Below are 27,370 nucleotides of genomic sequence, written 5' to 3'. Positions count from 1 at the left end.
ATATTCTGCTGTTTTGGGGTGGAGTGTTCAATAAATGTCTATGAGGTTAATTTGGTTAACAGTGTCCATACTTTTATAACCTTACTGATTTCCTGCCTACTTGTTCTATCGATCCTTGAGAGAGGGGTATTAACGTTGCTGACTATAATCAGAGATTTTGTCTATTCCTCCTTACAGTTCTCTCAGTTTTTGCTTCATGTATTTTTAAACAGTTATTAGATACATAAATATGTCTTCTTGATTTATTGACTCCTTCAAATGGTAAGTTTTTATCCTTGATAATATACTTTGCTCTAAAAGTTACTCTGATAACACAGCCACTCCAGCTTTCCTTTGACTAGTTTTAGGACAATGTATCTTTTTTTTCCATTTTTCTTCTGTAGGGTAAGTTGGGACTGATTGCCTTTGGGAAGTAAAAATACAGATGGGAATAGAAGCAAAAGGTGAACTCATATACTTCATTGCTCAGAAAAAGTATTGCCGGTTACCATAAGGCCTTTAATGGAAGTGTCAGTTGATTTTTGTTCCTTTCTGTCTTAAGATACACTAAATTTTATTGCCTAGCAGAATATATAAGACCCATAAAAACTGCTCAAAACGAACAGTTAAATGTGTAAGTTATGAGGACAGTATATTCATTTCCTGCACAATCCTGTTCTAAAGACTTATAAAATTAATTTTAAGAAAATCAAGGCATTCTGGATATTACAGGCGTCCAGACACATGCCGCCATCAATAACCGTTCTCCCATGATTAATGGGGGAAAAGAGGAGGAAGATCAATAAAGCAGCACTGTAAATTTAAAACTCTGTCAAATCAGCATTTTCTTTCCCTTAACCAACTGTATTAACAAATAAACAAAAACCTGAGCGAGACCTGGGGCAAAGACTGGAAAAAGTATCTGGGATGAATTGCATAAACATACAGCTAATACATCAACCGATTTATAGTTTTCTAAAATACATTTTTATGTGGTGATTTTTAATAGCATTTTTTATTGAGATATACTTCCTATAACACACAATGCACCATTTTAAAGTGTGCACTTCAGTGGTTTTTAGCGTATTCATTGTGTTGTGCAACCATCCCCACCATCTAATTCCAGAGCACTTCCATTCCCTCGGAAAGGAACCGTCTTCCCAGAAGCAGTCAGTTCCAATTTCCCCTTCCACTGATCCTCTGCCTAAACTGGACATTTCATATAAAGGGAATCACTCAATACGTGGCCTTTTGTGTCCATCTTCTTTTACTTAGAATAATGTTTTTAGGTATATGGTGAACCTCATAATACTCACTATTGAAAGGTATTTTACTGGAATATAATAAACCATTTGCTCAGAGTGATAATAAACATATGGAATAATTAGAAGAGACCCAGCCTACACTTTGGAAGACTGTAGCTCTCTGGTGCTGATTTCTTCTCACTTTAACTTCTGAGGACTTCGATCCTTTCTGCCGTATAATATTAGAGGAAATGACATCAAAGATCTCTCTTCCTTATTCCTGTTACTCCAGGAATCTCAAAGACACAGAGACACACACTGCTCGTCTCTTTGGAAAAAATAATTGTTACAAAATTAATTAGCTGGATTTGAAATCTTTCGCTCCTAACCTGATCTGGAGATAGGAAATTTGAAACAGCTGTTATCAATAACACCCTGACCTGATTATAAATTCAGGAAGTTCACACCAATTTCTTAATCAGTTGAGAAATAAAACAAAAGATGGTCTGAGCTCTTTGTATCAGTGTGGCTTTCCCTCTGATTCTGAAAAGGGATAATGCAATCAATGACTTCCACTGTGACTTTCTCCCTGATATATATATATTTTTGAAAAAGCTCCATGCTTAAAAATAACTATTAGAAATTTACATATACATACCATGCTTTTATACTTTAACTTTCTATCTCATCCACTACATACACCCAGTGTCTACAACAGTATCAGGCACTTCAGTCAATATTTGTTGACTGGATGGTGGATGGATGACTGGATGGATGGATAAATGGATGGAAGCTGTAAAATGAAAGGCTGATCTAAATAGTAAGGATGAAAAAGACATGTTCAGTTTTTTTCTCCATTTCTTCTTAAATGGGTAAAATAAATATAAAATGTTAAACACTAAAGGAATAGTAATTCAGAACTAGAAATAGCTTATTTTATTAATTTTTGTATAACACTAGGTACAGTACAATTAATATGCTGCTTTGTCACAGAAATTAATCAACACTAGTATATGGTTTAAATTATACAGAACCATAGTGTTAAATATGTGCATATTCTTTTTGTCTGTCTTAAAAATAAACCAAAAAAAATGTAAATAAATGACACCTGGTTCATTTTTATCACCCCTTGGAAGAAGATGGAATAATTGTCATATGTTTTTTGAGTTTATGTTTAGCAGATATATACTACACATATGTATATTTTGTTAAAGACCAACAGTCACAAGATTCTGAAAAGGTACACATTATCAAGCTTGGTTAATGCCCTTGGATTATATGGGACTTTTCCTGAGTCAGTATTCAAGTCTAGAGAGAAGAGCTGGGTGGCATTCAAGTCCTTTCTGATGCTCTCTTTCTTAGCTACCAACAACTCCCATCTCTTCCTACTCAATCTTTCTCTCCACTCTCCCCTTATCTATGATCTCCCTGTCCCATTCTATCAATACGATTACTCCATTTCCTTCCTTCCCACTCCCACCATAACCTGAAGGATGACAATAATCAATAAAGGTGGAGAGAACCATGACGATCATTTACTAGTACTTCCCCATCAGTCAAAGCCCAGTCATGAGAAGGAGATGAAGGTCATGTACCCACATATTGCTTAGCACCCACACTTGCTTGAATTTTTATTTGTACCTTCTTCCAATTAGTTGGATTTTACCACTTGATTGTTTTCATGACCAGGAATAATTTAAACATTCTTCTAGTATTTCTTTTAGTTGCTATAAGAATCAAAGCATTCTCTCTTTGTGCTAACATTTGCAATTACATTTTAATATCACTGACATGGCAGAAATGTATAATAAAACCTACCATGCTGATGAGGTTTACACAGTTGCCATGGTTCTGGATTTCCAGTCAATACAGATCTAGGAATTCCTCATTCCTTGACCATTTACTTTCCATCTTAGGATACAATCCTTCAGGTAAACAACTCCTCATTTCTTTATTCAGCATCCCATCTTTCAACACTGCAGAGGCCCATGGATCAGAAGGGACATCAACTGATACAGAGAATGGGTTTACACCTTCTGATTCAACACCAGAAACTGCTTGTGTCATATGGAAGACCTCTATATCAGAGCAATTCAGATTCTACTTGTGATATCTAAGCTAAGGAGTCTCCTGACTCCACACTGATGTTGGAATTTTATAAGAGGAAGAATGTCTAAATCTCATTCCAATCTGTCTTTGTAAATATTTCTATTAACCAAAATCTTGATAAACAAGTACAAATAAAACAAGCTTGTTGTTTTTTATATCCAAAAAATGAGACTGAGTTTCTTCAGTCACTTTTAGTTTCTCTCAAGGTATTATTATAATAAAATCTGCACCAAAACTTTGATCTGCTTGGTAGCTCTGTTTTGATTCTGAAGTGACTCTGGTACTCATAATAGCAAGTTACATGGGACATAACCATATTTTTCAAGGATTATGAAAAGAGGAAAATTGTGAGTAAATGTTTCAGAAATAAATTTCTAATTTCCTGTAATTAAGTTTTAATTTCAGAAGGGAGTTCTTGTAAGGCTGCAACATGCTTTACTGCTACAAAAATGTTTCACTCAGCTGCCATTATAAATTAATAAGGTACCTTTTCGTTAGAGGATCAGGTTAACATGGCAATTCTACACATATTAAATATTTAAGGGCTCAAAATTATACAAAAATCCTTTCTGAGAATATAGGCTTTCAAGGACTCTGTTTTTAGTACTATTTTTCTTTGTTCATCTGTGTAGTTCACTGGGACACTTTTGAGGAAGCCATATTTTTCTTTCATATGTTAACCATCATCCATATATGATTTTTATTCCAAACGTCCTTGAGAAATGCTACTCAGTGCTACAAGCACAGATGAACAGAGCTCATGATCCTTCAAATGTCTCCTGAATCTGTAAAGCTGGGGAAACCCAATTATTCACTTTCGAATGGCACAACCACCTTACTGGAAAAGGAGCTCTGTCTCATGGGAAGTGATGGGTAGGCTTCTGAAGGACAGGTAACCCCTGAATTCTTACCTGAGCTACAGCTTTGCAGATGAACTTCCATCTGCCAGATTCTTCCATCTAAAGCCTTCCTTTTTCACCACAGAGAACTCTCCTTTTTATCCACAGCCTCTCAGCTTTCACATTTGAAAGGACTCCAAAGGGACAAAGCAACCCTTTGCAGTTCAACCTTGATTTAATGAACTGGCAGGGTAAGCCTCACTCAGATGGAAGCAGTGGAAGCATCTGCAATATAGATTTCAGAATGTATTCATTTGAAGTATTGGGGAAAAAAATCCAAGGACCATGAAATTACTGTTGACTGAAATATGAAGTCTCCAGAATAATCAAATTTTGTACCACATAATACCTTGGGGATTTATTTCAAAATATACTGCAAAAAATTTATCTTTTCCTCTAAGAAACATTCATTTATTAATCTTCCTGGAACTATTGTTTTTCTTTACTATATAGAATCCTTCAAACACTTTGAGAGAAGAAATGTACCACATCAGTCATGACACTCTGTTTTCTATTGAGTAATAAGCACAAATCCTGGAAATAAATAGATAAAAACATCCCAAGTAGATACTTGCAGGGCCAGTTAGAGTTTCCTGGAGCACACATAATTGTGAGATTTTCCCTTCCTACAGTCCTTTATGTGCCATTTTCCTGGCCTTTGAACCAAAACACAGTCCTTGCCATGCCTTGAACGTTGTGGGGGCCCTCTCCTCCAGTTGGTGAAGGTCACAGGTTCACCGCCAATCCACTCCCAGTGGCCAGCACGCACTTGGTCATTCAAACCTGACATGAACCAAAGAAGGGTGCCAAATGATTTTTATTACATTTACAGCTGGATGTCATATCAACCCACTGTTCTAAGCTCAGTAACCACATGCAATTGTGAGCCTACATTCTAAAGCATGGACTAGGACCCGGGAGTCCTCTAAGACACCCTGAGACTATGAGGCTTTGGTGTAAGGCCAGGTAGGAATCCAAATCCTAGCTTCACCACTTGCTAGGTGAACATATCTGGGCAGGTTATTTAACCTCTCTGAGTTCTCCAAGCGTTAGTTTTCTCATCTCAGAAATGTATATCTAAGTAGAACTAGCTCTATGTTAAGGATTAAATAAGATAATGCACATAAAGCTCACGACATAGCAGTGTTAATAAATGGCACTTATTATTTATATGTCTACAGGCAGAGTACCTGTCACAGGGAAACAGAGACATTCCTGTCTATTTATCTTCCTTGTGATTATTGGGTATCATATTTGAAAGTAGCTTATTAAGTATTATTTTTAGTCTGGAGTTTAAGATTTTTTTAATCTGCTACAGTTCTAATAAAAAGCAGCTTTTCTCAATTTGCCTCTCTACTCCCACTGGCAAATTTTTTTCGTTTTTAAATTACACTTCAATGTTACAAAGCTCTTAAAATTTTTCTTAAGGAAGCACTCTGGGATGAATTGAGAGAGTAGCATTTGATGTATATATACTGTGCTGTGTTCTGTGCTATGCTTAATTGCTCAGTCATGTCCAACTCTTTGCAACCCTATGGGACTGTAGCCTGCCAGGCTCCTCTGGCCATGGAACTCTCCAGGCAAGAGTACTGGAGTGGGTTGCCATGCCCTCCTCCAGGGGATCGTCACAACCCAGGGATCAAATCTGGGTCTCCTGCATTATAGGTAAATTCTTTACCACTGAGCTATTAGGGAAGCCCCCATATATATACTCAGACCAATGCTCTGTGATGATCTACATGGGTGAAATGGGGGGCCCTCGAGAGGGAGGGGATGTACACGTACAGCTGATTCATGCTGTTGTACAGCAGAAACTAACACAACATTGTAAAGCAATTACACTCCAATTTAAAAATAATGAAAAAAAAATTTTCCCCTCCTCACTCTCTTTTAGAATAGGGATAAAAATAATAGAATAAAAAAAAGAATCCTGTGCAATAGGATTACCTGGCAGCTCACAAACCAAATTTGACTGTGAAAATGGTCTTTGTTATGCAGCATATAACCTTCTCCCCATTGGTTCTCATTTGATATTTTGGGGTAGAATAAAATGAAGTACTCTTGCTTGGGAATGACTTGTCTCCTTCTGGACTGTTTCTGTGAGTTACTGATCAGGTGATGCTACACCCCAAAACTTTGTAGGATTAGAAACTTGACATCCGTCATTGTGGACATAGAGAAAATTTATCTTCCAGCCTTCACTTAATACTCTCAGATGACTTCAGAATTACACACTCACTGAGTATCACAGAGATTTTAAGAAGCCGAGTAGGTTTATTATTATTTCCTTAAATATAGTATCTTGAAAAGATGGTGAGAATATTTACTTTAGTACAACCTGAGAATTCTGTTTCTACAGTGGCTTGAAAAGATTTGTGATTACTGTTAAAATTGTAGAAAATATTAAAACTTTAGAAAAAAAGGATAAAATTAGGATTAGCTATAATTCTTAACCAGAGATAAAAAATACTCCTAACTCTTTGGCTTATTTCTTTTTGTGTCAATACATATTCACTTCATAGCAGATAGATGGGGAAACAGTGGAAACAGTGGCTGACTTTATGTTTCTGGGCTCCAAAATCACTGCAGATGGCAATTGCAGCCATGAAATTAAAAGACGCTTACTCCTTGGAAGGAAAGTTATGACCAACCTAGACAGCATATTAAAAAGCAGAGACATTACTTTGCCAACAAAGGTCCATCTAGTCAAGGCTATGGTTTTTCCAGTGGTCATGTATGGATGTGAAAGTTGGACTATAAAGAAAGCTGAGCACCGAAGAATTGATGCTTTTGAACTGTGGTGTTGGAGAAGACTCTTGAGAGTCCCTTGGACTGCAAGGAGATCCAACCAGCCCATCCTAAAGGAGATTAGTCCTGGGTGTTCATTGGAAGGACTGATGTTGAGGCTGAAACTCCAATACTTTGGCCACCAGATGCGAAGACCTGACTCATTGGAAAAGACCCTGATTCTGGGAAAGATTGAGGGCAGGAGGAGAAGGGGATGACAGAGGATGAGATGGTTGTATGGCATCATCGACTCTGGACATGGGTTTGGGTGGACTCCAGGAGTTTGTAATGGACAGGGAGGCCTAGCGTGCTGTGGTTCATGAGGTTGCAAAGAGTCAGACACAACTTAGCGACTGAACTGAACTGATAGGTATATATTATGTGTATATATAACACTTGTATATATACTTTTTTATTCTAAATTATTTCATGCTTCATGTGGCCGTAGACTGTGTTTTTCACATAGCACCTTGCCACCAATGCAGTACATTACATATTTTATATATAATATGCATCCATTATTGAATGAATCTATAAACATAAGGTATTGTTATATCTTTAATATTCTTTCATATGGTTATAATTTATTAAACCATTCCCTATTTACAACTATTTTAAATTTTTTGCCTTTAGAAATAACATTTATGAGTTTCAAAAGATAGACTGTCCAACCAGCTAACCATTGCATATTATTGTAGACCACAATTATTTGACCGATGGAAGGGAGACCTTCTCTTTGTGGTCTTGCCTTCCTCCTCAGGGTAACACAGATACTTGCCTATCCAAAACGGCTTTCTTCCACTGATGTCCCAAAGCCATCGCATGTGCTGCCTGGAGATGACAGTTACAAGGCTGCCCTGGTGACTACGTGCAAACAGAAAAATTAGAGCGTCAGTGACAGGGAGTTCAGCATTTTTGCTGATATGAGATGCATAATGGAAATCAAAGCTCGTTCAAACTAGAAAACTGGTATATATGTAGAAAGAACTTTCCAAGATTTTAATACTCCATTTTTTAATTTTTTTACTTTACAATACTGTATTGGTTTTGCCATACATTGACATGAATCCACCACAGGTGTACATGAGTTCCCAACCCTGAACCCCGCTCCCACCACCCTTCCCATATCATCTCTCTGGGTCATCCCAGTGCACCAGCCCCAAGCATCCTGTATCGAACCTAGACTAGCGATTCGTTTCTTACATGATAGTATACATGTTTCAATGCCATTCTCCCAAATCATCCCACCCTCTCCCTCTCCCACAAAGTCCTCCATTTTTTTTTTATATTAATGAGTATCTGTGGGGGAGGGGGTGCTTGCATCCATGCTAAGTCACAGGGTCGAGTAGGTAACAGCAAAGAAGTGATACTGTATTATAATATCTGGGCTTTAAAGCACAAATTCTTTTCAGAAAATCAGCAGCTGTTTACTTATATAGATTAATTACTTAATGTCAAAAAATGACCCCTCTCATGGGAAGTTTATCTCTAAAGTGCATTAATTTGGCAATTACTTGGTTAATTTGATTAGTAAAGTAACCCAAACTACCAGATAAAATTACTGGAAGCCAACATTTTGAGCTTGATGTGTTTAGTCAAATGCCCAAATATATGTGACTCTTTTTCATCCTACCCAGGGAAAGGAGTTCAGCCTCACTGTCAAACCTTTGTAGGTTATGAAGAAGTTAAAGCACCTGTTCTTACAAATACATATAAACACTTTCTCTAAAACATAATTGCATTTTTTATATGTTTAAAGTTTACAGCATAGTGCCTTGACTTACATAAACTGTGAAATTTGATTACCACAGTAAGTTTAGTTAGTACCCATTTCATATAGTTACCAAAAAAAAAGAAAAAATGTTTTTTCCTTATGATGGGAATTCTTAGAATTTACTCTTAACACCTTTCACATTTACCACACAATAATCATGTTACATATTACAGCCACATTCTCTATCTTATAACTGGCAGTTTATATCTTTTGATTACCTTCATCCAACTCTCCCACCCCAAATTCCTCCCTTCTTATAACCACAAATGTGATTCATCTGTTGATGGATGCTTACATTGTTTCCATGTCTTCACTTTTTAAAAAGGAATGCTGTTATAAACATAGGGTGCAGATATCTTTTCACCTTTTCAACATAGTACTGTCATTTCCTTTAGATATATTCCCAGAAGTGGAATTGCTGGATCATATCGTAATTCTATTTTTAACTTTTGAGGGGCCTCAATACTCTTCCATGGTGGCTGTACCATTTTACAATCCTACCAACAGCGCATAAGGGTTTCCTTCTCTCCACATCCTTGCCAGCATTTGTTATATCTTGTCTTTTTCGTGACAGGCATTAACAGGCATAAGAATTCTTTATGAGTTATTTTTGCAGCTAGCTAAGTTATTCCTATAAGCAATATTTGATCCCAATTCCCAACAGTGTTCATTTAAAACTCTTTAAAATACTCTAAGTAAAAAGCCAATAGATAATTTTTTTTTCTTTTCTTCTTTTTCTGATACAGAAAGTTTCAACAACAAAAAAGGGGTGAAAATCACCACGCCCTTCATGCCTAGTTAATATCTATTGATGTTTTAAAAATCAAGAAACATAATTAGTAATACATACTTGTCACAAGTTTATGTTGCTGAATTTTTTTTTCATTTTACCTACAAATATCCAAGCTTTAGATTCATTTCTCTGCTTTTTCAGATCATGTATGGTGAACATAATCTAATCTATCTCTTAATGATATTTTTCCTACTAATACAGTACTTTGGTGTGATATAACACAGTGATGACTCCTAGGCCTTCTGAGATATGCAGGCACTTTTCTACTTCTCTGAGTGTCCTCACGGTGCCAGATTCAGGTCATGTGACTTGGTTCTGACATTTCTATTTACTGTCAGCTTCTGTCTGACAGTTACAACAGACATGATAGCCAATTCTCTTCCCTCTCCCTCATATCCAAAATGGCAGTTCTGATGTGCTGAGGGTTTAAAACACAGAATACGAAATGTGTATTAAAAATAGCCCAAGGGAGGGTTTGAGGGGCTGTTTCAATTAATGTGACATATTAGAGTGTGGGAGACCTGGGTTCCACTTCCTGCTCCGTCCCCAATTTCCTTATGGATGTAACTTCAGCCTCAGAGTCTTTATCAGGAAGGAATAGATTTTATTCAAGGATATTTAACACCTCCTTCTGCTTTAAGATCCTTGAAACTATCTTTAAAATAAGCCTTTGCAAAATCCATTTTAGCTGCTCCAGTATAAGTTTGATTTCTTTATTGATGCTCTGAGAAGTGCAAGAGCAAGAGGAAAAAATAGCTGTGTTTAGAGTAGGTAAAATGTTAGGTCACAATTATTTACAAAAATAAATATTTAGGTGTTTTCATTTTATAAAAATGCCTATCATATCCTTTTATTCCCATATACAAATAAAAGAGAGAAAATTAACCATATAGATACAAATATACTATAGAGATATATAAATAAAATATAGAGAAACATACAAATAAAAATCTTTTGACATCTCTGAAATCTGAAGACATTCAAAGTGTAGAATTAAAAACATAACCCTGAATTTTTCCAGTTATAGAAATAAACATCTACTTCATTAGAACTTTTTGATTAAATATAAATATATTTTAGACTAACTCTTTAAGGATAGGTCAGCAGGGGTTCCAGACACTCCTGTGGGAAACCAAAATGGTTTCAGAGATAATGATCTATAAGAATAGAATTACCAAATGTACAGTGACTGCCTAAGGAAATGAGCAGATGAGATTATGATATGTAAATTCAAGAAATACCTAATCTAGGAGTCTGGTTCCTCTGGGCTAAAAAAATAATAAAACACTAATGGGGAGGAAAGGAGAAAGGAGATAAAGATTGAGTTGAGTTAGCAATCTGATTAGGGGCAAAGGATAAAGTAAAATTTGCTATGCTTCTTGAAACATGCGTGCTGTAAATGACCATTTGTAAAAGACCATCAGGTAGCAAGGGAGCCTGAGGAAATATAAATCAGAATTGAAAAATGGTCCCTGAGATCTAAAAAACACACTAGATGTGTATTAATTCTAATTATAGACTCTAAAACCATCTCCTAAAAAGTATTCATGAGAAAGTAAATAGCCAAGTTATAAAATGTTGCAACTATTAATTTTACATCATAGAAACAATTGATAATTCCCAGAGGAATGAATATTCATTGGTCAAGGTAAAGAGGTAAGAGAAGAAGAGGACCAAATGAACCTGAAAAGTAATGGGTGAAGGGAAGCAGAGGCCCACAGAATGAATGGAAACATGTTGAATGATAAAGGAGGTCTTGGGGTTCAGAGGAAAATTATACTAAGGAGGTGGCCTTGCCATTCAAAAATGTTCCTTTTAAAGTGACTGATCTTAAAGACCAAGAAGACCAAATCTTTAAAGATTTGGTCTTTTAAAGACCAAATCATTTAGTTTGTTTTTAATCTGCTGCGAGATATTTTCTGAAATGCCTCTATTTTTAACTGTTCTTGGTATAATCATTCTTCTTGTCCTTTTGAAATAAAATGCATATTGAAGTATCATACAAAAGTCATCAGGTCAAATATTTATACCCATTCTTCACTTAAAATTAGAAAATTTGAAGCATTTTTATGATATTTTAAAAATCTTATAGCAAATGTTTTTTCTTTACCTCTTATACACCTTGGAATACCATCAGAAATGGTATTTGATAGACACCTTAATTTCTGGAGCAATATGGTACATACATAACATACACTTCAAAATAGTTTATATTACTGATAGATAGATAATGAGTCACTTTCTAAAATATGATGGAAAATCTCCAGTTGCCCCCTAAAAACTTGCTCTTGTTCTGAAAATTTTTTCAGTTTTACATCTAAAAAAAGGTCTCAGTACAATAGTCTAAAGCAATTCCCTGAAACCAGTTTACAAAATTAATTTCACAAAGATATGAAAAAATTAATTCTGAAACTGCTAATTACATAATGTTTGATTTGCTGTAAATGGTCATCAATCCCCTTAAATTAATATGGGAGACAGAAAATTTCCTTCACTCTTATACTAGATTTTATAATAGTTTACTGAAGAACAAAATACCTATGTATGTGTTTCTTGATATCATTATTCTGATATTATAATCTTCCAGATTTTTGGTGTCAAAAAACATTTGTTATGAAACCATGGCAATTTAAGGTAATCTTATTGATGTCATAATTTTGCTAACCCTGCATTAGTCTCCTAATATATTTTTTATTTTATTGATCCATCTAATTGCCCAATCTGTTATATCTCTGTCCACTAACAACAAAATATCAGAAAGAGAATTTGAGGCAATAATCTCATTTACTATTGCATCAGAAAGAATAAAATACCTAGGGATACCTAATGAAGCAAAAGACCTGTACTTAGAAAACTATAAGGTGTTGAAAGAAACTGAAGATGACAAACAGGTAGAAAGATATACTGTGTTCTTAGGTTGGAAGAATCAATATTGTTAAAATGACCATACTATCCAAGGCAATCTACAGATTCAGTGCAACCTCTATCAAATTACCAGTGGCATCTTTCATAGAACTGGAACCAAAAAAATTTAAATATGTATGGAGACACAAAAGACTCCACGTAGCCAAAACAATCCTAAGAAAGAAGAATGGAATTTGAGGAATGATACACCCTAACTTCAGACTACAGAAGCCACAGAAATCAGAAGAGTATGGTACTGGCACAAAAACAGATACATAGATCAATGCAACAGGATAGAATACCCAGAAATAAACCCACATACTTATGGTCAATTACACTATGACAAATGAAACAAGAATATACAATGGAGAAAAGATAGTCTCTTCAATAAGTGGTGCTGGGAAAACAGAAAGCTACATGTAAAAGAATGAAACTAGAACATTCTCAATATCATATACAAAAATAAACTCAAAATGGATTAAAGATCTTAATTTAAGAAGAGATGCTATTAAAATCATGGAAGAAAACATAAGCAGAACACTCTTTGAAATAAATCTCAGCAATATTTTTTTTATCTGTCTCCTAGAGTAACAGAAACAAAAGCAAAAATAAATAAATGGGACCTGGTTAAATTTAAAAGCCTTTGCACAGCAAGGTGAAGTCACTCAGTCGTGTCCAACTCTTTGCGACCCCGTGGACTGTAACCTACTAGGCTTCTCCGTCCATGGGATTCTCCAGGCAAGAATACTGGAATGGATTGCCATTTCCTTCTCCAGGGGATCTTCCCGACCCAAGGATCGAACCCAAGTCTCCCACATTGAAGGCAGATGCTTTAACCTCTGAGCCACCAGGGAATATCAAAGGGTTAAGCCTGGGATTCAAACTCCAGACCTACAGAGCCAGATTGCCTGTCCACCTGCCCGTCTGCCTAACCGCTATGCTACCAAGGCTCATTAGGAAACCATAAACAAAATGAAAAGACAACCTACAGAGTGGGAGAAAATATTTGCAAACAATGCTACTGACAGTGGATTAATTTCCAAAATATATAAACAGCTTATATTGCTCAATATCAAAAACAAACAACCCAATCAAAAATGAGCAGAAGACCTAAACAGACATTTCTCCAAAGAAGACATACAAATAGCCAACAAGCACATGGAAAGGTGCTCAATGTTGCTATGTGAAATGTGACTCCATGAGGTATCACCTCACATGGGTTAGAATGACCAACATCAAAAAGCTTATATTTAATAAATGCTGCAGAGGGTGGGGAGAAAAAGGAACCCCCTTATACTGTTAGTGGGAATGTAAATTGGTACAGCCACTATGGAGAACAGTATGGAGGCTTGTTAAAAATTTAAAACTAGAGTTACCATATGACCCAGCAATATGGGTCCCACTCCTGGGAGTATCTGGAAAAGAAGGAAACTCTAATTTGAAAAGATTCATACACCCCAATGTTCACAGCAGCACTATTTACAAAAACAAAGACATGGAAGCAACCTAAATGTATATCAGCTGATGAATGGATAAAGAAGATAAAGAAGACATACACACAATAGAATATTACTCAGCCATAAAGAGGAATGAAATAATGCCAATTGTAGCAACATGGACGGACCTAGAGATTATCATACTAAGTGAAGTAAGTCAAGCAAAGACACTTATATATGGAATCTAAAAAATAATACACATGAACTTATTTATAAAACAGAAATAGAGTCACAGACACAGAAAACAAACTCATGGTTTTCAAAGCAGCAAAGGGAGAGGGATAAATCAGCAATTTTGGAGTAGCATTAGTATCTATTAAAACCATAAGAAAACATCACTTTACAGCCACTAGAATGGCTAAAATCACTGAGACTATGTTGTAAATGGATAAATTTTGTCAAGTCATCTTTCACTGAGTGTTCTGTTATCTAATCACACTTTGTCTAACCTGTCTGGTTTCATAACCATCAACACCTCTTATATTGTTACAGGCCTGCTGCTATGAGATCTTTCATTGCTATATATTTCCACATCAGTGGGCTGGGATTCCTGTTTAATTAATAAATGATAGACTCTGCCATGCTGCTGACTCAGAGAATCTGCTTTCTTCAAAAGTTTGAGATGGAGAGGCTAAAAAATAAAACCGTGACATTAGCACAGTTTATCATAAAAGATACATCGTTAAGGTCAGCCCAAATCTGTCCTGAACTACAGAACTCCCTCCAAGCTCCTAAAACAAAGCCAGGTGGATGTTAGACACTCAACACTTGAATGAATGAAGAAACACTAGAGTTCCAAGAGAAAACAGAAATATTAACAAAGAAGCATCAGCCAAACGAGAAATGGGGTTTCTTACTGTTCCCTGCAAGCTTGGGCAGCTGTAGTCCACGTGCCTTTCTGCTCTGTGATCAAGGAGTGGCAGTAGCCTGAATGATGGTGCCACCCAGCTGGGCAGGATTTATCTTCCACCTCCTGAAAAATAGTTGTCCATGCTCACATCATAATGGTCTTTACAACCTAGAGTCTATTCTCAACATAGAGAATCCTGTGAGTCCTCTAATGAAAATAATTTTGTCGCTAGCAAGGAGGTCAGCCCTAATCCCCATTCTCCACTTTGAGAAATGCAATGGCTTCTTATGGGACATGTTGGTAAAGTCAGCCATGTTTTAGTTTTACATGTTTAACATTATAATAATTGAATAAAATAAGTAAGCCTCTTTTTAAATTGTAGTGCTTAACTACTGTGTTTTGTGATTTTTAAAGCATCACCTGGCCATCTTTTCCTCTTCCCCCTCAAAGCATAACTGAGCAGGCAGAAGAAACACCAGGGGACAGGGCGCCTCCTCTCCCTCTCCTGGGTTATGATGGGACTTGCTACAAGTAAAGGGATGTGGCTGCTCAGCCTGCGTCCCACCTTGGTGTGGGGGCTCCAGGATCTCCAGGCAATTCCATCACACTTGTACAGTTTTTGGAGGCTTTCTTCAAAGTGGAAGAGTCCCTTTAATTCCAGTGTGCAGTTCTTTGGGAATGAGGGCAACGGGTCCTATGGGAAGGAAAGGTAATTTAGATCTGACACCCTGTAAGCTGATCACACTGTTACCTCTTTCAGGCCATCATTTGCTGAATAGTGTTTGAACTGAGTAAACTATCCCCAAACTTGAAGGCTGTTTTCCGGCCCAGGAAACAGCTTGTTGTAAGGTGAGTAGAAAGGGAAGAGATTTTCATACCTGTCTGGGGAAGTGTGAGCCGGTTGTGGATTCCTCCTTATCGGCTTGAGGCGGTTCTGCCACTTTGGTTGTCTTTTGGGGCTCCCTAATAATGGATACGTTGGCCTTCCTTCTGCGAGTTAGGGAGCTGTCATCTTCCAGTTTCAGGGAAATCATCCCATGATACTTGAGGAAATCAGCAAACAACAATCAAGACAAAACAAACGACAAGACAGCGAACAAAAGCACTTGTTGTAAAAACAGGCAATCCAAAACCTGGATCAAAATAAAGAGATAAAAGGATATTTTCTGACCACCCAAGCCTCTAAACAAAATTCAAACAGGATTCTAAGGAAAATATATAAATATAAAAGTTACAAAAAGTAGTTTCACTACATATTTTGCATCCATAAATACAAAAAATTTAGGAATTCTCTCAGACTCAGACAGAGGAGCCTGGCAGGCCTGGGGGTTGCAAAGAATTGGACATGACTGAGTAACTGAGAACACACATTGCTTACACACTATATATGCTTACGTTATAGATGATGTCTGTTCTATTTCTATAAACAGAGGATGGAGGAACCTGAAATCAAGAGAGGAAATAAATAGGAACAAAATTGGCTTGAATAATAATTAGTAATAGGGCAAAACCCTTCCAATAAGATTTTTTAGTAACTAAAAGTTTCAAAACATATTTTTAAAAGATTTTCCAGGCCCAAATAATTGGAATTTTTAAGTCACTGGACTAATCACAGCTTATCAGTGTCGACTCATCTATTCTTCGTCCCAGTTAGAAAAGACATCCTTATTTTTTTGGTACATCTATAGTGCACAGAGCTCCAAGAAACACACACACACACACACACACACTTACTCATGAGTGTATGCCTGGTGAGAATGCTATGCTAGTAAGTTCAAAGCCGTGGTTTCCACACCCAAATAATCTCATTCTTTTTCAGGACCATGAGTCATTCCCTATCTGTGTTGATCACAACAGGAACCAAAGCAGAAATCATATGGATGACTCAGAATATCTATCACTTCAGTCGGTACAATTAATGAACTGTGCCGATGTTTGTATGTAAAGGCCACTTCACATTGGTCCAAGGAACCATGAGAATCTCTATGGCCCCCATTCACTGTGAGAACCAAAACAGCTTCCTCAGCATTTCAGATTACTTATTAAGATCCTTTGATCCCTTTCATATGCACTCCACACATCAAAACCCAGGAGGTCCCCATCCTTACTGTTTTGCCATCGCCTCGGGCCCTAAGCTTCACTGGAGAAAGATCTTCCGAACCAAAGTCCCGTAGGGCGTCACCCCTGGTGACTGCTAGCTGCTTGGAATCTGGAAGGGGTCTTCTTTCCAGATGAAAGGAACCAGAAGTGATGGGTGAGGAAGTCCCTGGGGAGAGCAGGTGCCAAATGCCCTTCTCCCCTGCACTGGGCATGTTTGGATTGAAGGCATAGGAAGGATGGCACTGCCCTGGTGGCACACAAAATGGCAGGTCAGTTCATTTTACACAAACAGGGAAGTGATCACATCGACGAAGCTTGTCATTAAATTCAGATGGATGATTTTCCCACCAGATGTTGTCTTGCTGCCATTTGCCAGAAACCCCTTTACTCTTCACCAGTTTCCATACAGGAAAGCTATGCCCTTTTGCACAGCTACAGGGTGATTATGAGTCATGAAATTGATTTCACAAACCACAGATGAAAATCACTGTGGTGATTCTATAATCATCCCATCTACTTGGGAAATAGACTGCCTTCATTTCATATCAACAGAACTCCTCCATATTATTGGGTTTATTCCCTGATCAAGTGTCATTCCACAAACACTTTTCCTTGTTCACCCTCTCCACAGTCTCCATAGGTAGAAACTGGAATTGTTGGAAGATGTTAGTGAAATCAGATAACAGTTATTCAGATGAGCATTCAACTGTTAGAGCAAAGATTCAGTCCATCTTCATGGCTCTCCTTTGATTAGAAATATTGCCAATTAGTATGAAAAAAGTCTAAACCCAGAGGCACATTTGGATACCTTATACTTCATGGGTCAAGTGTGTACTTCATCTGTTTATGTACTTAATGTGACCAGAAAAGTCTACTGGAAAAAAAAAAAAGAATTTGGTGAGGCAAGGTGGTGCGAAGAGATGTGGAAATATGAGTGTGGTAAAGGAAAGAGGGAAGTGCCTATATTTATTATAGAATGAGAAAGAGAAGTGGAGATAATTAAGTGAAGAAAAATATATGGCCCATAGGGCATGACAGGTGTAAAAACTGGAGTGTAAGACTAAGCATTGTAACTGGACACTAGTCAAATGCTAAAAAGACGAATAAGTAGAGGGTATTTGGCAGGAAAAAGTCAGCGTACCAAGGACTTTGGCTGATCTTTATTTAGTTCACAAGTTGTTCTTTAGCATATACCATCCAGGACCTGTTTGGCTCTGCAACCCAAGGTTATTCATTAATATTCTCCAGCTGCTCCTGAATCCCCACACCAGCTGCACCTTTCACATCTATTTGCCTCCCATTCCTTCCTCCCTCAGAATTTTCATGGTCATACTACAGCGAGGGCTCAGATTTTAGGCATTAAGAGCTCTCTTCCACAGAGGAAGATAATTACAGCCCTACAAACTCAGGGCAGGGAAATAATTGTCGATAGATTCTCACCAACATTGTTTCCCCCTTGGTGAGAACAACAAACGGGTAGGGAAAAAAAAACAATGAGGCACTGACTTGTTGCTTTTCTCAAATGATCGTTCTTAGCAGGAGGAAAGCCACATGAAGCAGAAAGCAGAATAAAGGGCCTACATCATGACTGAGGTTGCTTTCTTGACAAGAAATTAAGCATTTTGATTTGAAAGCGTTATCCAGCACACTGGCTGTTGAAAGTAAGCAGCTACAGTGCCAAGACTGCTCGTGATTTCAAGATGAGGATCAAAAGAATACCTCCTTTTGAGTCCAAAATTTTCACTGCAGTTTTTGTCTTTGTGCCAAGAACCGCATTCACAGGGGAGTTCAGAATTACTTCAAAGACCTCATCATCTTCCTCTAATCCGTCATAGGTAATTGCTATATTCCACATCTTAGTTGACATTCCTACAAGAAGTAAACATTTTAATTACTCTTTAATTGCTATTTCAATCAACTAGGTGTCAGCGAAATATATTAATTAACATGTCTGCAGCCAGACTGCAGTAGCCTGAGTGAGCCATTGTACTGCAACCAACTTGCTGAAGTCGTGCTGTTCTCCCAAATAATATTAAAAGACCACATTTGTTCCTGGACAATGATGATTCCGTTTAAATGCAAACACTGTAACAAAAAAAAAAAAAGCAAGCTGCATTAGGGAAGGGATGAACAAAAAATGGTGAGCTGTTGAGACCCCAAGACATTTTTTTTTGAGAATTTTTTCCTGACCTGCCCCTTCTCATCTTAAGAATAAACAACTACTGCAATCTTAAAATCTTAATAGTTTGAAAAATCTTAAGATGTTGATGCAGTCAGAAGTGATTATTGGATGGTACTCCACGCTATTCATGGAACCCTTAAAATGATTGATTTCTAACGACAGCTGCTTCCATCGGCTGCCCTACTTCCTGAGATACTTGTAGCCCACAAACGCTTTTTCTGATGATGTAATACTCCAGAGTTTGATATCCTCCTGTGGAGAATTTATAGGCTGAGGGGTTCTAGAAATAGATGGAGCCAATTTTTTTTTCTCTCTCTTTCTGTCTGCCTCTGTTCATGGAGTTACAATCAAGCTTGGATCACAGTAACTTTGCGAACTTAATACAAAACAGTTTTGATGTTACAAATGTATCTCCAGCCATCCTGTCACCACTCAGATGGGATGCAAAGCAACCCCGGAAACACAAAATTAATGTTGGAAGAAACTTCAGAGATTGTCGAATCCTGACCATTTTCCATGACATGTATAGCAGGACATCTGCCCCAAGGGTTTATTTAGAAGAAAAAGAGTTGGCAGGAAGAAAAGAAAGTATTGTTTAGTGGAAAAAGAAGGCTCAATTTTAAGGGGGAAAAATAAACTTATGGTGTAAGATTCAAGAACTAGGTTTTGAAACTTTATTCTGGGTCATTTACTCCTCAGCTATTCAAGCGCTTGTATTTCTATGTGCTAAGTCTTTCAGTTGTGTCCGACTCTTTGCGAACCCCTGGACTGTATGTAGCCCACCAGGCTCCTCTGTCCATGGGATTCTCCAGGCAAGAATACTGGAGTGGGTTGTCATGCCCTCCTCCAGGGGATCTTCCTGACCCAAGGATCAAACCAGCATCTCCTGCATTGGCAGGCAGATTCTTTACCACTCCCATGAACTCATTTACATAAATAGTTAAACATGTTTTTTCTAGCCTTCTCATCTAAAAATCTGAATTCTTTTCTCATTGTTCTCATCTGCCAACAGATACAGAACAGACAGTAAATACTACACGTATGTGGGCTCCAGAGTTGGAAAGACCAGGAGGGCGGAATAGGAAAACAACAAGAGCAAAGTCAGAGAGCAAAACAGAGGCCTTAATCAGGAGGGCTGAGCAGAATAGCTGGCTGGAGTAGAGGCGTCTTGCCAGGGAAGAGAGGTGGCAAGGCAGCCCTGACATCTTGTAGCCAGACTGCAGACAGCCCTGGACCCTCAGTGGTCAGACTCAGACTTTAAACCACGGGCAGCAAGGAAGGCTCTTGAAAACGGGTATCTTAGAAAACTGAAACTGAAAAGTGTTATGTGGGAAGATTTAGGGGCCCAGGCAGGCAAGCAAAGAAGCTAGAAGTTGGGAGTCCACTTAGGTAGCTGTTCTAATAAACTGGCATGAAGAGAAAAGAGACTTAACAATGAAGAAAGCATATGAATACTAGGGCTTTTAATAATTAGAGAGCTCTTTTGACTCTTAAAGCCCATAAAGTTAGCTGTCAAAGCAGTGGTCAAATAAAAATCCAATATAAAAAAATTTTTTTCCAAGTCTCAACCATTTGCCCTCTTATTTTAAGAATTTTTTTAAAATTATAGTATCCCCGTCCTCCCACCTTTAAAGAAAACCCCTTAAAGTTTTTTAAAACCTTATGGAGTAGAACCATATAATTAGAGAAAATCTATTTTAAGTTTCACTGAAGTACTTTTGATTTGTTTGCCTGCATTTCAACTCTGTTTCTATGTCTACCAGGTGTGCACATAGGACCTACTTTTTTTTGGTTAATGAGGTTAGAAATAAGAATTTTCTTAGTCTTTCTTTTTCCTTCCTCTCCCCCCTTCAAGGTGCAAAGTATTTGTGAAAGCACAGTGATTATAAACAATTTCAGAAGGCTCGAACTGGCCCCCGATTCCCATAAACAAAAGGTGCTGAAGAGGAAAGAGAAGTGTCAGGTTATGCAGACAGAGCCCACTTTACAGAGTGAGTTAATTCCTGGATATTTTCCTGCGAAACAGATTTCACTATTGAAAGACATTTTCTCAATGTTTTTTTTTTTTTTGCAAATGCTACATGAGAGAGCTGTTCTTTGGAAAACATTTTGACTCTTAGGCACAGTGAAGTCTCAATTAAGAACGCAGCAAAGCCTTCAAGAACACCTATTTTAAAGGAAAACAATCATTTTCTTAAGAACATTTGCACTTTGACTCAAGATTAGACACAATCACAGGATGCCAAGTAGTCAGGGTTTGTTTTCGATTTGGCGCAAAACTGCAAGGCGAGTATAGATCACTAGAGCTTTAAAAAGTCCCTCAGTTTCTCTTCAGCTTCCTCCAAGAGCGCTCCAACCTTAAAATATTCACTCCGATTTCTCGGTCTCTGTTCCTTCCCCAAGCATGGAAGCTGCTGCTTTTAAAGAAATGAACAGATTACTTTGGGTAAAAGGGGTGGGAATGGGGATGAAGACATCAGATCTGAAAGAGGTAAGGATTAACAACATGGGAGTAAGTAAGTATTTGCAGGATCAGTGGACAGGGGGAAATGTAACATTTTCTAAAGGAAGATAACAGTTTATGAAAGTTTCTGGCTAATGAGCTCCAAAACAATGAGCAGCCAAGTGTTGTTTCTTTTTCATTTATAAACTATGTTTACTTATTTTCTTCAGATGTTTAAATAATCTCTAAACTCTTAACTATTTAGAGCCTCCAGAGGTCTTTAATATCTAACTCAAAACAGCATGCAAACTCTTCCAGAAAAATGGGTATTTCTCTCACCCGGAGGAACCTGCAAGGGGACCGCTCAAAACCTACCCAAAGCCCAAATCACTCCTGATCTTGTCACAGACCGTGAGTAATAAAGATGACATACAACAAAGACTCCTACCTCTCACAAAATGGAAAGACTGAACCTGCCTTAATCTAAAGTACATACAAGTCACCGTGCAAATGCCCTGTGCAAGCCCTTTTGCCTTGAGGTTTATCAGAACCAGTGCCTGTGCCAACTCGAGGGTAAACTTCAATACGTAATAGGAATAGTTCTTCTCACCAAGGGCAGTCAGGCTGAGGAACAAACTGAGGCAAATCAGAAACTTAAGCATCACAGGAAGGAGCTGAATAACAACACTGGGATTGTTGTTGTTCAGGCGCCCAGGCGTGTCTGACCCTTTGCGACCTCATGGACTGCAGCATGCCAGGCCTCCTTGTCCCTCACCTTCTCCCGGAGTTTGCCCAAGTTCACGTCCATTGTATCAGTGATGCCATCCAGCCGTCTCATCCTCTGACACCTTTTTCTCCTGCCCTCAATCCTTTCTAGCATCAGACATTGTTGCATGTGAAATGTGAGTCTCTCTTTTTATAGGTTGTGTCACTCAGAAATCACTACATTGGAGTCCTAAACTAATTTGGAAATAAGAGCATTACAGATGCAATTCACATGAAGTCATACTAGAGTGGAGTGGACTCCTAATCTATTATGACTAGTGTTGTTATAAAAAGCGGGAGTCTGGACACAGACACACACAAGAACGCCCGATTGAGACAAAGGCAGAGATTGGGTGATACAGCAGCAGCCAAGGAAGCCCAGGGATTCCAGCAGAGCATCAGATCATGGAAACGAGGATGGAGCAGACTCCCTTTCAGGCCTCAGAAGGAATCAACCCTGCCCACATCATGATCCTGAATTCCTAGCCTCCAGAACTGTAAGGAGACAAATTCCTGTTTTTAAGCAACCAGGTTTGTGATACTTTGTTAGGACAGCCCCAGCAAGCGAATACAGTCACCAAACATCATACAACTTGCAGCCATGTCTGACTCTTTGTGATCCCATGGATTGTAGCCCGCCAGGCTCCTCTGTCCATGGAATTCTCCAGGCAAGAATACTGGAGGGGTTGGCCATACCCTTCTCCAGGGAATCTTCCCAACCCCAGGATCAAACCCAGTTCTTCCACACTGCAGGCAGATTCTTTACTGACTGAGCCACCAGGAAAGCCTGAACTGCAGAAAGGCATTCTTTTCTATGTTTAATAGTAACGTATCAGTTTTGGAGTGGTGATGGTATTCAGGCAATTTTGTTTTGCCTTTGCCAAAATGTCCTGGGTCAGTGGCAGACAATGGCAAAAGTTTTGATCAGGTGGCCGATTCTTAGAGGACAGAACACATCCTCTGCAGAAAAGCACAAAGGTACAAGCCCTGGCTGCCTCTCAGAGCCTTTCCATTCACCCCTGGGCAGGTGATGGAGGTCTATCCCACACAGAGGGTAAGAGAGAGAACCATGCAGTACAGCGAGGGAGAGCTACCAGTCCCCATCTTCAGCAGCCAGGGAAAGGGGGCATGACTTCTGCCTTGGTACTCCCACCAGGCACAGTTGCCAAAAGTATGTCTGTCTTTTGGGCTAAGTCCCCTTCTTCTGCTGCTATCTCCTCTAGGGAGTCTTCCAGGATTTTTCTCAGCCAGAACAGTAACGCATCCTTGAGGTCCCAAAGCACTCTATCAACAAGTTGTTCTCATGTCTGTATTTCCCAAAGGATAGAACATCTGTGGGGGCTGCCCTGGTAGCTCAGCTGGTAAAGAATCCATCTGCTATGCAGGAGACCCCAGTTCAATTTCTGGGTAGGGAAGTTCCCCTGCTACCCACTCCAGTATTCTCAGGCTTCCCTGAGCAGGCTCAGATGGTAAAGAATCCACCTGCAATGCAGGAGACATGGGTTTAATCCCTGGGTTAGGAAGATCCCCTGAAGAAGGGAATGGCTACCCACTCCGGTATTCTTCCCTGGACAATCTCCGTGGACAGAGGAGCCTGGTGGGTTACGGTCCACAGGATCACAAACGGTCAGACATGATTGAGCAACAAAGCACAGCGCAGCATAGAACATCTACGAGAGTAGGCCCCATGCTTTTATATTCACTTTGCACCTAGCAAAATTTTTCCAAAGGCCTAAAGCAAAATAGGTGCTATCTAATTAAATAATAATTTTCCCTGAAAGCTGCTCATATCAAGCTATTCCAAGACAGATAATTTAGAAGTGCCCTTTAGGAATCCACATGACTATAACATTCTGAAATTTTCCATCAAAATATGAGGCAATTACATTATTTCAGCTTTGTGTCAGACCTTTAAATCATTTTTTTAAATGGCATTTCTTCTGGATTTTTGGATGTTTGCTTTAATATTTTATACATTTTATTTGTTACGATCTTTCATCTCATTTAAAATAAATATCCACTAGTAATAAAATCAAATACAAAGCACAAAACCTCAAGGCCAAACTGATCTCTCTGGAAGCGAGGTAATACTGTTCCTTGAGGAGTTCTAGTTGGCTGAAGTTGCATAATAGTCTGTCTTTTCCACAATCTCTAGACTGTCTTACAAAAACATGAAACAAACTGTAGACACACAATGTACCTGGGTCAAACTGAACCAGCTTAGATGGAGTCATGGTGAAATCCTTTCCAACTGTAGCTGACACTTGGTTGACCTTAAGAGGGAAAAAAGAGAAGACATTCTTTTAATAAAAATATGCTGTGATAGAGAAATGCTGAGTCTTATCTCATACTAGACTAACTCATGTTCTTAAATCTGTTTCTAACATAAATTATCTTTTATTATAATACATCATTTTGGATCCATCTTCCTTAAAGTTACCTTTATTCCTAGACTAATATCAATGGAAGTACACATTAAACTTTTTATTTTTTGGCTTCTCCTTTATGAATAATTCAGTTGTTGGAGAAAGTAATGTGAATTTTAAACAATATTTTTCTCTTTGCTACAGATACTATTTTATTCCATGGCCTTCCCTCTACCCCAACATGGTCCTAAAATCATGCCTTGGAGGAAAGGAAGGGGCAGAGGAGAGAAGGAAAAGTGGGCTCTCCTGACAAATAGAACTCTGCTCTGTCAGTCAGTTGGAGGGATCCCACAAGCTCAGAGTGCAGCCTTCAGACCAGATGAATGAAAACAAGTCCATTCTCTTATCTGGATGAAGCCATTCCCCTTCACAGACAGGAATGAGGGCTCTGTGGGGATGACAGACCTGGGGAACAGCCACACAGAGGCCACCCACACCCAGAACTCAGGGCTTTAGAAGTTCCTTCAAGTAAGTTGTTAAAAAAAAAAAGATGTCCTAGTCTAAAGAGACTACTGGCTGTTCTCCTGTTCCACTTCCCTGGGGCTGAAGGACAGAGATGATTTAAGGACTCTGACATCGTGCCCTTAACTTCCCCCAAGGAGCCTAAATATATGTGAAGAACACATATTTAGTTTGAAACATGGTTGAAAAAGAGTTTGAAAAAGAGGCTTCAGCTGGTTTGAAAAAGAGGTCATTGAATGGGATATTTGGGAAAGTGGGTTACTCATTTCTTCACTTTCTTACAAGGGATAAAGGGCACAATTCAAAATGCACAAATTCCTATTTCTTTGGTCTCAGACATGATCTCCATTTCTACCAAAGGCGCTAACATCTGCCAGTGGTCTGCAGTGGAAATGCTTTGCCCAAGAAGGGTCCTGCCAGGTGAATAAAGATGCACACGTGGAGAACCAACACGTGGACACAGTGCGGGGAGGAGAGGGTGGGACGAGTCAGGAGACCAGCTTTGACATATATACACTACCAGTGTAAACCAGCTAGATACAGTGATACACGGACATATATACATTAACATGTGTGAAACAGATAGCTACCACGTGTGAAACAGACAGCTGCTGTACAGCATAGGATGCTCAACTTGCTGCTGCTATGACCTAGATGAGTGGGCTGCAGGTGGGAGGGAGGAAGGTTTAAGAGGGAGGGGATATATGTATACACAGAGTTTATTCACTTTGTTATACAGCAGAAACTAATGCTACATTGTAAAACAATTATACTCCAATTAAAAAAAAAAGAAGAGCACTGCCTCCTAAACCCCTATTTGCTCTTTCTCTACGATGCCAAGGCTCCTCCCGAACAACCTTTCCCTGTGGAAAGGCAGCCCATTGTACACCTGTACCCACCATATGCTGGGAGTTACACTGCCTCGTGTGGTTCTTGCACATGCAATTACCTAGTATTTACCACCACTGAGTTTACAGAATCCTACGTGGGAAAAGAAATGGGCTAAGGTGAGGTGGTTGCAGCAGCCAGTCCGGTGCAGGTTGGTGATTCAAACCAAGGCAACAACAGAGGGTAGAAGCACTTTCTTAAGCAGCCAATCAACTCTGGTCTAAAGTGGCAGGCTGTGCTGTGGGCAGAGTGGTCCCTGAAAGACTCAGGCTGTTTGAGAAAGGCCTGCAGACACAGCCGGCAGCTTGTCTGTGCGTGCTCAGCTTCAGCAGACAACAGAGCTCCTGTCACACCAGATCTGTTCTTCCTGCCTGGCAAGGTGAACAGTTCTGTGGCCCAAAACTCCAGACTAGAGCATATGGTGCTTTCTCCGGAAGCCCAGAAGATTATTAGGAAACCATCCACGCAGAGTCTTTCTTTTTCCATAACCAATGTACTGGGAAGTTATAGGGGACACCAAGTTATCTGATCCTGTAACAATCATAAAGCACCCATCAGTTCAGTTCAGTTCAGTTGCTCAGTTGTGTCCGACTCTTTGCGACCCCATGAATTGCAGCACGCCAGGTCTCCCTGTCCATCACCAACTCCCGGAGTTCACTTAGACTCACATCCATTGAGTCAGTGATGCCATCCAGCCATCGATCAGGAAAACAGAACCTATGCCCACTGGAAAGATAAATGCTGAGTCTGGTATATAGTATAATCTACATGCACAAGGTTCTGAAGGTGATTTGAACTTATTTTTGTAACTGAGAATTCACTGAGATGGCATTTTCCCCCAGAACCTAATATCACTGCTTTTTTCCCCCCACTTTAGATTGAGGAGGAAGTCTTTACCAGCATTAGTATCTACAGGCTTTTCATGCTCTCATTCTCCCCATGTGCAGTTTTTCTAGAGACTCCTTAAAAACCCTTCCATTCTAGAAGCCATGGTTGTGCTCCATGTTCCATGTCAGTAGAAAGAAATACCAGGTGACTAATCCAAAATTAATTATTGAAAATTTCTTATATTTCAGGGTGCCTCTGTTGCTACATAGCCTCTTAATTTTGCATGACTTGGGTGATGCTTAAGACGGGTGTAATCCCTGATTTTTCTCATCCACTGAGACTACAGGAAGTGATCTTGGTGCATGCTAAGAGAAAGCCATACAAGGACTGAAGTTTGCAGACAACTTTCCTTTCCAAAACAGAGTTTGGCCCAAGTTCACT

General features: G+C 38.8%; 1 protein-coding gene across 2 annotated transcripts in view; it reads right to left on the bottom strand.

Annotated features, from left to right (window-relative positions):
* Positions 1-2,144: 2,144 nt before the first annotated feature.
* LOC120860263 (FRAS1-related extracellular matrix protein 1-like) overlaps positions 2,145-27,370 on the bottom strand; it is a 148,791-nt gene continuing 123,565 nt past the window's right edge. For both annotated transcript variants that reach the window (XM_040236056.1, XM_040236057.1), the window contains 9 exons: positions 24,526-24,598; positions 18,655-18,804; positions 16,944-17,182; positions 16,231-16,278; positions 15,714-15,878; positions 15,401-15,529; positions 14,843-14,958; positions 7,797-7,882; positions 2,145-5,014 (listed from right to left, as the gene is read on the bottom strand). In XM_040236056.1, coding sequence (XP_040091990.1) covers positions 4,815-5,014; positions 7,797-7,882; positions 14,843-14,958; positions 15,401-15,529; positions 15,714-15,878; positions 16,231-16,278; positions 16,944-17,182; positions 18,655-18,804; positions 24,526-24,598 — 1,206 coding nt within the window. In that variant the 3' untranslated portion in view covers positions 2,145-4,814. The remainder of the gene's footprint in view (positions 5,015-7,796; positions 7,883-14,842; positions 14,959-15,400; positions 15,530-15,713; positions 15,879-16,230; positions 16,279-16,943; positions 17,183-18,654; positions 18,805-24,525; positions 24,599-27,370) is intronic.

The sequence above is a fragment of the Oryx dammah genome, unplaced genomic scaffold (assembly GCF_014754425.2).
Source record: "Oryx dammah isolate SB20612 unplaced genomic scaffold, SCBI_Odam_1.1 HiC_scaffold_11050, whole genome shotgun sequence".
NCBI classification, from domain to species: domain Eukaryota; kingdom Metazoa; phylum Chordata; class Mammalia; order Artiodactyla; family Bovidae; genus Oryx; species Oryx dammah.
This window is presented reverse-complemented; position numbering and strand designations above follow the sequence as displayed.